General features: G+C 49.6%; 1 protein-coding gene across 9 annotated transcripts in view; it reads right to left on the bottom strand.

Annotated features, from left to right (window-relative positions):
- FNBP1 (formin binding protein 1) overlaps positions 1–14,589 on the bottom strand; it is a 140,484-nt gene that overhangs the window by 12,883 nt on the left and 113,012 nt on the right. For 2 of the 9 annotated variants that reach the window (XM_029919382.1, XM_029919373.1), the window contains exons 10-13: positions 13,498–13,680; positions 10,111–10,194; positions 7,616–7,630; positions 2,960–3,069 (exon numbers count right to left, since the gene is read on the bottom strand). In XM_029919382.1, coding sequence (XP_029775242.1) covers positions 2,960–3,069; positions 7,616–7,630; positions 10,111–10,194; positions 13,498–13,680 — 392 coding nt within the window. The remainder of the gene's footprint in view (positions 1–2,959; positions 3,070–7,615; positions 7,631–10,110; positions 10,195–13,497; positions 13,681–14,589) is intronic. The other 7 variants (XM_029919380.1, XM_029919381.1, XM_029919374.1 and 4 more) reach the window with 6 other exon arrangements.

Genomic DNA, 14,589 nt, shown 5'->3' with positions numbered 1-14,589 from the left:
TAAATATTCGATCCTGGATTTGTTAACTCTGTTGTCAGTTACGAACAGAAAAGCACTAAAAAAATCTCCCTCTACAAAGATATGTGTGTTCATATGGACGTCCAAGGGTTAAAGAGCAAAACCTCGATTATGTCTGACGTCATCCAGTCCTACAGACTGAAAGTCGGCTGTTTGTTACCGGAAGCATTTATTGCTATGAAGTCCATCCTCCTTGGGCTGACTCGTTTGAGGGTTTTTTGGCCCGGAAGTCAGTCTTCCTTTGGTTGGCGCTGGCCGACCAGTGGGTGACAGATCTTCTTCTGTTCTTATACTTTCATCCGCACCTGTGCGTTAGAGGTGCCTTCTACACATAGCAGACGGGTGGGATTTGGGGGGTTGTTTCTGTTTTTGGTCCAGTCTGAAATCTAACTGGGACATGGAGCCTGTCTACACGGCACACACCCTTTTTGTTTTATAGACGCTCACGTGCCAGGGGTTGGTCCGAGCACTTCACGCACATGGACCCATTTAATCCTCACGGTTCACTTCCTTTTCAAGATGAGGAAACTGAGGTAGGCTTAAGAAATTAAGGTCAAGACGAGGTTAAGAAGCTTGTCCAAAGTCTGCAACAGAAATAGGGGGAGCCAGGGTGGAGCCCAGTGTATGTGAAATCTACCACAGGGCACGCCTGGGCGGCTCGGTCAGGTGAGCACTGACTTCGGCTCAGGTCATGATCTCACAGCTCATGGGTTCGAGCCTTGAGTCCGGCTCTGTGCTGACAGCTCAGTGCCTGGAGCCTGCTTCGGATTCTATGTTTCCCCCTCTCTCTGCCCCTCCCCTGCTTGTGCTCTCTCTCTCAAAAATAAACATTAAAAACATTTTTTTAATGAAATCTACCATCAACGTTGTGCTTCTGACTAACCCCCCTCCCTCCTCGTACACGATGTCAGTGGCCTGAGATCAGAGGTTTGCACGCGGCTCATTCATCGCTTTATCCTCGGCGCCTACGGTGTTTCCTTGCACACAGGAAATGCTCACCAGACAGTCGTACGGTGAAGGCTGAAATGTGATTTGCCTCGCTGCCAGCAAGGGTGCTAGAAGGGGTAAGGTTAACCAGGTTCCCCGGCCAAGACCCGAGTGGCAGAGAAAAGTGTCTACGTCGTCGTTGGGAGACTGTCCAAGGTCACTTCAGATACTTGAGTCCTAGCTTCCTATTCCCAGACCAGAACTGCTCACATATGCAACGGCCTGAGGTTTAACGGGCTTACACATTTATACCTTTTTGTATTTGGTCCTTCATACAGGCTAAATTTTCATTTTACACAGTGTATTTCTAATACAAAACAAAAACGAAGCTAAGTATATGTGCTGGTATACTTTATATGATGTAACAGTACTTACAAAACCCACCCATGTTTCAGGAGTGGCTCTACCAGAAGTAAAAAAATAAACTACATTTTTTTTGCATATACTTTAACTGTACTGACCTACCAATTTTGTTTGTTTGCTTTTTGCATAACCAAATTTTGTTTTTAAAAATAATCTTTTTTAATGTTTATTTTTAAAAAATTTAAGAAAATTTATTTTTGAGAGAGGGAAACAGCATGAGCAGGGGTCAGAGAGAGAGAGAGACACAGAATCCAAAGTCAGGCTCCAGGCTTTGAGCTAGCTGTCAGCACACAGCCCGACGCGGGGCTTGAACTCACGAACCTCGAGATCATGACCTGAGCTGAAGTTGTATGCTCAACCAGCTGAGCCACCCAGGTGCCCCTTTTGGTTTTTGAGAGAGAGAGAGAAAGAGAGAGAGAGAACAGCGGGGGAGGGGCAGAGAGAGAGGGAGACACAGAATCTGAAGCAGGCTCCAGGCCAGCTGTCAGCACAGAGCCCGACGCGGGGCTGGAACTCGTGAGCTGTGAGTTGATGACCTGAGCCGAAGTCGGACACTCCACCGACAGCCCCCCGGCGCCCCGCACAACCAAATTCCAATCCCAGCTTCCACATAGTTAAATGTCCACAGGGTCACTTTTTGGCTTATGTACAGAGCACAAAATCTCAAGTTCAAATCTCCAATAGATGAATGATTCACCTAATTCACTCGGTGACAATTTTAGAAGGTGAGAGACCTTTAATAAAGTGATTTTTCAATCGGGAGTATTGGCAAGTAACCCCTACGTGATAAAAAAGATCTACAGGTCACAGACGTCGGAAGGGAAGCACAAAGGGCGAGAATTGAGGCTTTTCTTATTATTTTGCAGGCGTCCCAGCCTAGGCACTGACAAAACAGCTCCGAGAACTGGGGGCCCCAGCGGTGGAGACGGAAGCTTGTCGAGGGCCAGCAGCCAAGGCCCCTGCGTAAGGCGCCGTGGTTTCTCTAGCCACCATCAGCTCGCTCGGAAGCAAGGAAAGAGACCCGCAGACCTCCGGGAAGGCTGACTGTCGCTCAGCCTCAAATAGAGAAACAAGCACGTTTTGGACTCAAAACCAGGCCACGGGGCGAGGGAGAGAGGGGGCAGAGTGACACCACGTTTCTCTTCCTCATTACAAAAAACTTGGCCTTGGGGCGCCTGGGGGCTCAGTTGGTTACGCATCCGACCCTTGATCTCGGCTCAGGTCGTGATCTCACGGTTTGTGAGGTCGAGCTGTGTGCGCCGTGCTCCGCCGGCTTGGGATTCTCTCTCTCTCTGCCCCTCCCCCCCCAAAATAAACAAACTAAATCAAAGCTCAGCTGTACACTCGTGATTTAAAAAAAGAAGAAAGTGGGGGCACTGGTGAAAGAGGTGAAGGAGATTAGAAGCACACGGATCATGATGAGCCCCTCCCTCCCTCCTTCCTTCCAAGATTTTATTTTTAAGTCATCTCTACACCCAACGTGGGGCTCGAACTCACGACCCGGAGACCAAGAGCTCGCAAGCTCCTCCTGCTGAGCTGGCCAGGCGCCCTGAGCCCGAGTTTCTTAGTAAGTCGGATCGCTGCACTCTACCTTTGATCCATCTCCTTCTGAATTTCTTTATTTAATTCATCGACTTTCTGCTGCAGCTTTTTCCTTCTCTGCTCCGGCGGGAGGTTGCTGAAATCCTCTGGCGTCGCGCCCTGCAGATGCAAACACGTATGAACCCGCAGCCCGGCCGGAAAACAGCCTCCCCCAGACGCCGGGGGCTGCAGATGTCGCCATGTGTTTTCACGACATCCGTGAGGCTCTTTCCCACGACACCCGGCTGAGATGCAGAATCAGTGCATGCAAACCGCGGAGAAAAGTGCCACAGACCGGTTCCCTGGACCGCCTTCCACCAAGGCCAAGAGCAAGAGGGCAGGAGGGGGAGGGGGAACACCTCTGACCCCTGCAAGAATCCATGAGAAACACAGTTTGAGACGGACTCTTCACTTGACCACCAGGGTCGGTGGCGGCAGGGAAGTCTGAAGCCGCTGCTCCCTTCACAAAACGCAGGGACAAGCGTCCCCCGTCAACTGTTCCCTGTCACAGGCACGGTTTCCTCTCTACTTTTTTCCCCATTTCTTCACACAGGCGGAGGCCCCAAGTTTCCACCCCCACCGAGTGGCAGAGGGGACATCTGGTTCCTCGGAGACCGTGGGTGAAAAGGACATGAAAACATATATCCTCGCCCCCACCCCCCGCCCGACTCTTCCCTCTGAAATCTGGTCACTCCTTCTGACATCCACAGGGTGACCGCGGAAGGGCCTCGCAGACGTGGCGCCCCGACCCCCCGCCGACTTCCCAGCGCGCAAATCCAGCCCAGCTGTTTCTGATCCAGCAGCAGGAGGGTATGTTGATATCCTGATCCCCCTTCAGAAACAGTTACGATCTCTCCTCCGTGCACGCGGTCTGAGCAGGAAATACCAACTGCCAGGCTCCGCACGGGCACGGACGCTCACGCGCTAGGAGCTGCGGCCAGGCTGCGGCCCCGAGGCGCGGACTTGAGCGGGGCTACGTCCCTAAAGAAAGAGAAATGCAGTCCACAACCAGGCAGAAGCCAAGGAAAGGAAAAGGAGGTGTTTTTTAAAATATTCCTTCCCCTTTACTTTAGAGCCGATTAAACAAAGGCCAGACTGGCTCGGGCTCGGGGGTGGAAAAGAGGGGCCCGGATCGTGGAATTCCAAAATCAAGCTGAACTGGCCAAGCCGCTCACATGGTGCTTTGTGGCCAAGGCTCCTGGGCTGCGTGTGACAGGGCGCCTGCCGGGCTGCGGGGCCGGGACCGTGCGATTCCGCAGGTGGGCCCGGAAGGCCACGCACAGACTGAGCTTTCAGCTGGTGCTCTTAGACCCATGCGTGCGCGTGTGTGCACGCCCACGTGTGTGTGTGTGTGTGTGTGTGTGTGTGTGAGAGAGAGAAAGATCTGAGTGAACCCAGAATGGAAGTGCCTATTCCCTAATGGCAAACCAATCAAGTCCAGAAAGAAACCAGACTTTGTGTTTCCTTTCCCATACTATTGTTAACACCTGACACTTTTCTTTTTTTTTTAATGTTTATTTATTTTTGAGAGAGAGAGAGAGACAGAGTGTGAGCAAGGGAGGGAGGGCAGAGAGAGAGGAACACACAGAATCCGATTCAGGTTCCAGGCTCTATGCTGTCAGCATGGAGCCGGACACGGGGCTCGAACTCACAAACAAGAGATCATGACCTGAGCCAAAGTCAGACGCTTAACCGCTTAACCGACTGAGCCCCCCAGGCGTCCCAACACCTGAAGCCTTTAATTGTGCGCGTTTTCACTCAGCTGAACTCAGCTGGGCCTGCAAGCACACGGCTTTGGCCTCCTGCGGAGTTGACTTAAAACAGAGCAGGATGCTTTCCGAATGGAGGGGCTTTTTGTTCTGTTTTTTCAGCTCTGTGACAAAGCCCAGCCGCCAGGAACCTAGGGAGGGGGCGGTGTTAACTCACTGGTCTTCACTCAGCCCGACTATGTGCTGGGGGTCCCAAAGAACTGTTTTTCTACAAAGAACGGGTTAGTTCCCACGTCTGCATCAGCCAATCAGCAGCCGCGCATGCCTGGAGGACATCCGAAATGCGGCTAGTGCGACCGCAGAACTGAATTTTAGGTTTTTATTTAACTTCCATGAACTAAAGTCTAAACAGCCACATGTGGCGCGTGGCTACTGTCCGGGACGGCACGTCTAGATTGTGAACAGGTGTGAGATTTGCACTGGTGTGTGAACAGAGCACTTAGGACTTAGGAGCAGAAACCCTCGCCAACAAAAGAAATTTAATCATTTACAAAAACGAAAAACAAATGATGAATGAATGGATTGGGTCCCTTTTGAGAGATCGTCTACGTTTCTGGATTGTTGTTTAGAAACTAATCTCGGGGCACCTGCGTGGTTCAGTTGGTTAAGCGTCAGACTTCGGTTCATGGTTCATGAGTTCGAAACCGGTGTCGGACTCTCTGCTGTCAGCTCAAAGCCGCTTCAGATCCTCTGCGCCCCCCCCCCCCCCGCTCTCTCTGACCCTCCCCTGCTGGCATTCTCTCTCAAAAAATACATTTAAAAAAACATTCAAAAAATAGAAACCGGGGCGTCTGGGAGGCTCAGTCGGTTAAGCTGCTGGCCTCGGCTCAGGTCATGATCTCACGGTTCGTGGGTTCAAGCCCCGTGTCAGGCTCTGTGCTGACAGCTCAGAGCCTGGAGCCTGCTTCAGAGTCTGTGTCTCCCTCGCTCTGCCCCTCCCCTGTTCACGCACTGTCTTTCTCGGTCTCTCAAAACTAAATGAATGTAAAAAAATAAATAAATAAACAGAAACTAATCTCATGCACTATGCCTCAAACTTCATGTTGGCCTTGGAGATCCAGGTCGTAACTTCTACATCCCAAGGAACGTAAGGTGTTTGGATGTGTCCTAAAAGGCCCCTGTGTCCAATTAGCCTCGTAATTCCACGGAGGAATTTATGTGTCTAGCTCCGAGTCAGAACAGACTTCCTGAGGTCTTCAGAGGGGCCACACGGGGCGACACTGGCGTTTCGGGAGGGGGTCAAAGCCAGCGTGGCGGACCAAACACTTGTTCCCGAGTGGCTCCCCACACACAGCACGCGCACGCACACACGCGCACATGCACGGCCTCCTGGGATTTTAACACTCATTTCCACTCCAGGCGTCTCTGGGCACCACTCCGCTTCTCTATTAGCTTCTACGAAATGATATAAAGCAACAATTCAACACCAGGTGGGTAAAATGATTTCTATCTCAGACAGAAAGACCGCCTAGTATTGCTCACGATATTATCCTTTGTCGCCAGCGCCTCAGCAGCAGAAGAAATACAGAAAGGGCCAGGAAGGAAGCCCGGCATCTGGGAGACTCCTACTTAATGGATCCAAGGTCCCCCCACCGTTGCTGCCGTCGGACGCGGTAGACTGAGACATTTAGAATGTTTTCCTTCTTGTGGAGAGCTTAATTAGGGAGTCGTCTCAGACTTTATTTCAGTCTAAGAAATGCTCAATTTAAGAAAATATTCATTTCCTTCCTTTCGCTCTCTCTCTCTTCCTTCCTCTTCCGGTTTTGGTTTTGGGGTAACGCTGGCCCTGAAGAATGAGTTAGGAAATATTCGCTCTGCTTCAGTCTCCCGAAAGAAATTATAGACAACTGGTAGGATCTCTTCCCGAAATGTTTGCTAGAATTCACCAGTGAATCCATTTGGGCCATGTGCCTAATTCTTGATAAATGAGTGCTAGGATTAAATGTGTGTGTGTGTGTGTGTGTGTGTGTGTGTGTGTGTGTGTGTAAGTAGGCTCTGCGCCCAATGCGGGGCTTGAACTCCAGACCCTGAGATCAAGAGTTGCATGCTCCATGGACTGAGCCAGCCAGGCGGTTGCCGAATACTGAGTCATCAACAGAACCGCTGAAAGTGCTGACCTTACTCCTGGTTGAATTGTTGCCCTTTATCATGGTCCGTAATTTTAGGAAACTCTCAGCCGAGCCGTTGAGACTACTATGTAAGTTACACATACCGGAAGTATACAGTTAAGGGTTACAGAGTTAAGAGTCTCTTGTGATAAATTTAATGATTAGTCGGACTGTTTACTAGAGCTATGCAATTAGGTAGGAACAGCACAGACCACTAGGTAAATTATTTTAGAAAGGCTTAGGAGGCTCTTTTCAGTGTCCGTAAAGTCACTTTGTGATTTCTTAAATCAGCCACGCACAAGGCACCCGTGGATTTATGTAGCAACTTAAAGACTCCATGGCTCCCGATTCTCACAGGAGGCCTCGGACCTGCGTGTGAGAGTGGCACCATCCCTGCGTGGGACCTTCGGGCCCCCCGTAGTTTTCATCTGCTCCTGGGGATCCCAGGGAGGATCGGCCTCCCACCGTGAACTTTACTTTGGCTCCAAATGATCCAATGAACAACCCCCCCACCCCCATATGGAGTCTTTCCATTTATGATCGCATTTAAATAAAGTTTATTGAAATTTGCCAATTCCTCTTAAGGCCCCAGTAAGAAAGGAAACCAAATCATGAGTTAAAGCATTAATGTTCTTAGCACCTTGAAGAGATTAAGATCACCCCCGTTAGGTTCTGGACCTTGGTACTGCAAAGGTCTGACGAAGGAACACCAGCAGAAGCACACGCAAGGGAAACACAGCCAACAAAACCTGATTAGATTCAGGACATGCATAGAATAATTGTGCTTACCAGCTTGAGAGAAAGCTTCGTGTAAACATTGAAGAGGTAACAGGGGAAAAAAGAGAGAGAGAGACAACGATCAGAAGGAGGGCACGTGATCAGTCCCACCGTACTAACACAGCACATGAATTCACCTGTCGCTTGTGCAAATGGCTTGCAGCGGATCTGTGCGAACGTTCACAAGAGGGGCCGGCCCCTGCCAAAACCTTCTTTTGGCTGCCAGGTTGCCAGAGCAAAGGGTAAAGGTAGAAAAGGAGAGTTTCCGTTCACAGTTCTGTTTAGGTCACATCAGCCTGGACCTAAGCTAAAATAAGTTTGCAGTCGGTAACGCATGCTGAGAACAAAAGACAAAAATAATCGTGTAGGCTTCTGTTCACCAGATTTTACACGGAACGTTTTTATACACGGGGGGGGGGGCGCGACTGGAGAACAGTCACGTCCCTAACGTACAAGTAATCTATCCTAAGGCACTGGCATTTCTTATTGCCAGTTACTGGCATATCCTAGGAACTGGCATTTCTGGAAGGCACGGAGGCAAGCTCTCGAGTGGGTGGATGGGTAACCAGGGCCTGGAAGCTGTCCCAGGAAACCACCCATCGGAGCCAGAGAGCGTCCGTCTCTGCACCAGGCAGGACGCTGCACACCGCTCACCGCCGCCGGCACGGTGGAAGGTGCCCTCGGAGGCTCTCCGTCCACTCTGAGCCCCACCCACGGGGTTACTTAGCACTTGGGGAATTAACAGCAGCCAGCGCTCCGAAGGTTACCTCCAGGAAGCAGAGAGCCGCTGCCTCAACTACCCAGGGGCGCTCCTTGCTATGGGCTTCCTGGGAATTATCAGGACACAGCAGGTACAGCTCTGCGGGGCCTGCAGATCAGCAAAGGTAGAGTGAGTACTGGGCTCAAAACAGATTAAAAGGCATCTCCGGATTAGAAAGAGAAACATTCGGTTCCTCGTTAAGAGGGGAGGCTGCTACAGAGCAGTGTTTTGAGAGTGCGGTGCCTTTTGGCTCAGCTGTCGCCAATCGGGAATTTTCCGGCAGCTCGCAGTCCGATCAAAAATCCGTTGGGGACAAAGCGGCGAAGAAAGAGCCCTTTGATTTTTAACTTGAGAGTGGGGAGGGTGTTAAAAATTCTTTAACCAGATTTGAAAAAAATCTTAAGATTAACTCAAAATGGACACTTCTTTTTGAATAGGCATTAAGCTTTTAAAGACGGTGCCCCTCTGGGGAGGGAAAAAGCCTTTGAGGGAAAGAAGTCGTCAGACAAGACTTGTGGGAGACACACAGGACACCCACGACTGTCGCGTGTGCCCCTCCTGTGAGCTTTAGCACAGATCGGTTCGTCACAATTCGGGGTCTTTACAGACAACACCGGGTGCACAGCAGAAAACTTGGCGAATACCTTCCCTAGAAAGCACACTACGGCCTACAAATGTCTCCCCGCACACTGTCGCTGATTCAAAGGACTGACATTGGAACTCTGTACGCTCCCTGCTCTCTCTCTGGCTGCTTCACCCACTTACGTCTGCACAGAAGTTAAGTTTGCTTCCTTCAGCCTCTCGAAAGAAGAATTCTAACGTCTAATCGCACAGGAGTAGTACCACTTCGTAATAAAAACGAGTCATTAGGACTGAAAATCAATCCGAGCACCCGGAGGAAAATCCCGAATTTTCAAGACAAATTTGATTTTCCCAGGTGGACAGGGAGGGGTAATCTACAGGAAACACCAGCACGGGGCCTGGTGTTCCGGTAACGACCGTAACAGACCGGCTTTGGTCACAGGCTGTGGGCCAGCCCCTTAGATGGCTGACAATCAGAAACCGAACCATTTAAGAGACTCCTTTCCAAAGACGGCATTAGGTGCGCTGCGAGACGGTGCGGAACTAAGAAGCGGTCAGTTTCAGGCAACGGGAACGGAGCCTCGGAAGCCACACGGGTCAATAACACATGAGGGGACACAGCGCTAGCGGGTCCATGTGTTATTGCGCAGCCGCAGGTACTAACCTCAAGGACGAAGAGAGGGGACGGTGAACAGAAACATGAGTCAGTGTGGAAAGTCACGTTACTAACTCTGACCTCGCTCGTGTCTCAGTGACCGTTCTGGCTCTCCAGGCTCTAGGGCATGACCCCCGTGCGGATCCACCTGCTTCAAATGGGATCGTGGGTCCTCCTGCAGTGCCACTGCCGTCCGTTAAGAGTGTCCTTCTCTGACCACGCTCTGTAGCTGTGTTTGTGGGTGACGCTCAGCCGTAAGGGCACACCCAGGGACACCGTCTTGGACGGCAGTCACAATCAGTGAAGGGGAGGGGGGAGCCGAGCTCGGCTCATTGGCATTTTCAGGCAGTTCGGTTGTTGGGAAGTTGGTTCCTTTTTCCACCAACCCTCCCCAATTGAAGGAGCTCCACCCGTGGAGAATTTCATGGCTGGGTCCCCCGTCTTGGTGCTGTCATAGGGGTTAGTGCCTGTGGCGTGACTGTGCGACCTGGCCGTCACATGGAAACTTACAACATAGTCCCTAGCTTCAAAAGCACACGTGGGCTTCCCTAGTGTCCTCTTCATGAGTTCTTTGTGAAAACAGAAAGACTGAGTCTGCCAACAGTCAGCAAGAGAACGAGATACAATAAATAAAAGCCAAAGTAACCATAAAACTGTTAACATCTGACAAATCATCGGTAAGGACTTTCCACATCTTGTCATCAACTTTGATGGGATTTTTCCAGTAAAATGTCGGGGAAGACACACCCGTATTTTAGATTTAGAAGGCCCTTGCCCAGACCAGGGAAAGAAATCTTAATTTAAGATTTACACCTGCAAATGGCAAACTGAGACCATACTATCTAGCTTCATTTTTCTTACATAAAGATGAAAAAATGGCTAATTGTGCTCAGGGGGCATACTTCAGAAATGTCCAGTGAAACAACATTTTCGTACAGACGCCAAAGGCTTACAAAAAACTATTTTCGCCTGTGTAATTATTTAGAACCAAAATCAGCTACGCTAAGAAACGCCTGCATACGATTTATACATGATCATAGAAACAGAGGATTGAAATCTGGATCTGCGAGCTGCAAAACATGTAAGTTAAAAGACATGTCAGAATCACAGGCATATTATTCTACAACACGCTTCCTGTCTTTAGTACAATCGTCTTAAAGTTAAAAAGGAGGAAGAAACGAAAGGGCCACAGGGACCGTCTCACTTTCATATGAATCCTGCAAGGCATGTGTTTTCCCTGTTGAGGCTGCTTTAAAATCCGATTTATTTCCCCAAACTTTACAATTTTGGTTTTTTTTAATTTTTGAACTTCCTAATCTTCTATCATGCACTTCCTTTTCCTTTTCTCTTTTGTTCACTGCTCCTTCCTGAAGGAGCAGTCATCCAATCTGACCCTCGCTAAGAGCAGACTGACCAAAAATGAGGGAGGCAGAAATATGTTTCTATTTACTTCCTAACACTTCCAGTCTGTATATGTGTGCGTTAACTCCCAGGAAAACACTCACTATTTAGGAAACAAATTTTGTAACGGAGCTTTTGCTGAGCACAGATGGAAAGAGTAAGAAATAAAAATGCATTTTGCTGGTTATGATTTTTTTGAAAAGGGACACTCCTTTCAATCATCATAACAGCCGGTTGCTCATGCCACTGTTTTAAGTGTTCCATTTTTCCTAGCCACCGTTCCCATGCACTGGTTGATTGCTGACATTCTTTGGTCTTTTCCTAAACATTCAGAGAACATCGTGAAACAGACTCGGAAACCATTTGCAACGGACAGACTGTGTGGTGTGGAGAGAACGGAACAGACACAGAAACAAACGGAAAATGATCACGGATATTCGACATAGTCCATGAGGAGACTCCAAAAGACCCTGCAGAGGCACCGGTGATAAATGGAATGAAGGGGCGCTCTGTAACAGTTTTGGAAATGGCCTAGACGGGTTAGCTGACTTACAGGTAACGGACAAATTCACGGGTGAGCAGAATCCCCCTGGAGATGTTGGGAATTCTTCCAGGAGTGAGCGGGACGGATGGGGAGTTCTGAAAAGCCAGCCTCACTGAGTGAGGAATTGGGGTCTCATTACAGGCTCCACGAGATCCGTCATCTACTTCCGGTGCTATCCTCTGCCCCCTAACAACGGCTCTCCGGAAATCTCGAGGTGGTTACATTTCTAATTCTTCACCTGACCCGCTGGGTAACCTTAGGACAAGATAATTCCACCAACAATATGGATTCTGGGCACGAAACATTGAGATTCCCTTACGAAACACACTCTGCATATAAAGAAATGGGGATTGTGCCTCGTTCTATTTATGTATTTATTTTAAAAACATGGAACGCTTAGGGGCGCCTGGGTGGCTCCGTCGGTTAAGCATCCGACTTCGGCTCCAGTCACATCGTGTGGTCCGTGAGTTCGAGCCCCGTGTTGAGCTCTGTGCAGACAGCTCGGAGCCTGGAGTCTGCTTCGGATTCTGTGTCTCCCCCTCCCTCTGCCCCTCCCCTGCTCATGCTCTGTTTCTTTCCGACTCTCTCTCAGCCCCTCCCCTGCTTGTGCTCTCTCTCTAACAATAAACAAACATTTTTAAAAAACGGACCGTTTTGTGACTCTGGGTGTCACCCCTGCACAGGGACCATGCTGACCTCAGCATGGTTCCAATTTTGGCAGATGTGCTGCCCTTGCTTTAAAAGGCAACGACTCAGCTATTATATCCTTACATTTCTTTTTATCCAAAGGAGGCGAAGAGTAAAAATTACTTTGGTACAAGAATACACCCCACTAGCAAAGGTCAGGAGAGAAGACCTCACTGGGTGTGTCAAGGGGCTGTGTGTCTTCTTGCTCTTAACTGCCTCGCTTCATCATTGGTGACGTGGAGCGCTGGGGGGGCGTGGCTTAGAGTACACGGATCAGCTAGATTTATCTGGGAGGCTACCCCGCCTCTATTCCAATCTTTTCCCGTAAACTAACTGGTATCTGCTCTGGGTTACTGGATCAATTCCACAAAGCGTATGAGTTAAGCCGGGCAGTGGTGGTCAGAGTGGCCAACTAGAGTGTAAATGACATCCACCTGAGAGTCAGCCTCAGTGTGACAGACCCTCCCTGAACGTGGATGTCACAAAACCTCAGCGTGTGATGAGCAGGCTCTCCGGCTTCCATCCTGGCTCGCCATCGTCCTAAATTCATCTTTTTCTGCCTCAGCTTTCCTACCGGTAAAGTACGGAAATCTCAGGACCCGGGTTCGTAGGCAGTGGAAGGGGAAGTCAATGATCGCCCAGAACAGGGTCTGGGACGTCATAGGCGCTCCGTCAGCGTCAGCCGCTTATTATTTTCACCCCTTTAAAGACAAAGACCGCATTCGGCCTTTTCCAATCAACAGACGCTTTATCACCACCTTGTCAGTTCACCAAAACAGCTAAAGAAACCGCTGTAAGCTCATGGCATTTCCCCCTCGGAACCCGGAGGCTTAGCCCAGCGAGAAGTATCTCGCTGACGCTCAGTTGCTTTGGTAATTAACAAGCAGGGCACACAGTGACTTCCAATTCCTCATCTCGTCTGCCACTGGCTTTGGAAACCGAATCCAGGTTTCCTTTTTTGGTAAAATATTAATGACTTAGATGTTTTAAAAGGGAAGTGGAGAAAAGTCCTTCTGAAACGCGCTGAAGGCAGCCAGAACCCTGGGCTGGCTGGCTTTCTCTTCTTCTTTCCATCCATTCTGCTTCCTCCTTTCTTCTCCCCTCTCTCTATTGTTCTTCTTTCTAGCTCTGATGAATCATAGGTCCTCACAGTTTCACGTTATGGGAAAACACAATGGACTCATTCACCAACCAAGTAAGTTATGCAGAGTGAAACATGCAACCCAAAGCACACGCGAGAGACAGGATTCCGGAGCAGAACTTACCCCACGCTTTAGGCTCCTGAAGCAGTGCATTTTGGGTTTGGAGGTCATGAACTCGTTGAAGCGATGGGAGAGGGGTTCCTTTTGCTGCTTGGGAGACTGGGGGCCGTTGGGAACAGCAGAGGGTGAGGAAGAGGCAGGGGGAGGAGGGGGAGGCTGATGGGGGGATGTTAAAAGGGACATAAGCTACATGTAAGAGATGGAGCAGTGACAGAGTAAAATCAGAAACAAGAAGATAAGACACAAAACAAAAATAAGCATCAAATAATATTTGAAATCCAAAGCAAGTCAAACACAAACGATTAAACATTTCGGCCATGGTCCAAAAGAAAACATGACGTAGAGTATGACGAAAATGGGAGGGTTAGTAAGTTAAAGCGACGGAAGAAAAGCAAGAAATCTCTGACCAGAAGCTCAGCGCAGACTTGCCGCATGCAAACGGGGGCTTCTGGTCAGTTGTGCTAAACCAGCCACAGCCCCAAGGGGAAAGGCTTCTAACCCGCCTCCGCTAACAGAGCTTGATGGGAGGAGACGAAGGACCTGAAATGCTTGGGTGGCCACAAGCGCAAGACGGCCCTTTCCAAATTAAACAGCTAAGTTATCCTGAGGCGAAAGCAATGCTACGGCCTTGACCACATCTGATGCCCAGGTTAGAGCTGCCATGCGCCCACGCGTCACACTATCGAAAGAAAACGCGACATGATCGTGGATACACACAGGTTAACGGGAGTTGGACACCAGGTTATGAACCCATGGAAATGACTCCAATGAGGTCTGCTGAGACATGGTTATTGCAATTCTGCGCGGTATCCCCTCCCCTGGCCGAGGAGACCAGGCGTCTGGGAGACTGAGCAGGGAAGGGCATGACGGGAAATGGCTGAGAGGTCAGTAGAGGTCAGTATTAGTGTGGGTGACACGGTGCAAGTGGCAATGCATCTGAAATCAGACAAATGGCCATGGCAAAGTTTCCACCACCAAAGAGAGATCATGGCGTAACATAAAACAGCACGCTAGCTTTTCTTTTTTCTGCATTCTGCATTCTGTCGAAATTCTTTGCTTGTTTTAAAGACTAACAGAGAAAGTGAAAAATCTCTG

Source organism: Suricata suricatta, chromosome 13 (genome assembly GCF_006229205.1).
Source record: "Suricata suricatta isolate VVHF042 chromosome 13, meerkat_22Aug2017_6uvM2_HiC, whole genome shotgun sequence".
Taxonomy (NCBI): Eukaryota; Metazoa; Chordata; class Mammalia; order Carnivora; family Herpestidae; genus Suricata; species Suricata suricatta.
The sequence above is the reverse complement of the archived record's forward strand: the minus strand, read 5'-3'. Positions and strand labels throughout refer to the sequence as shown.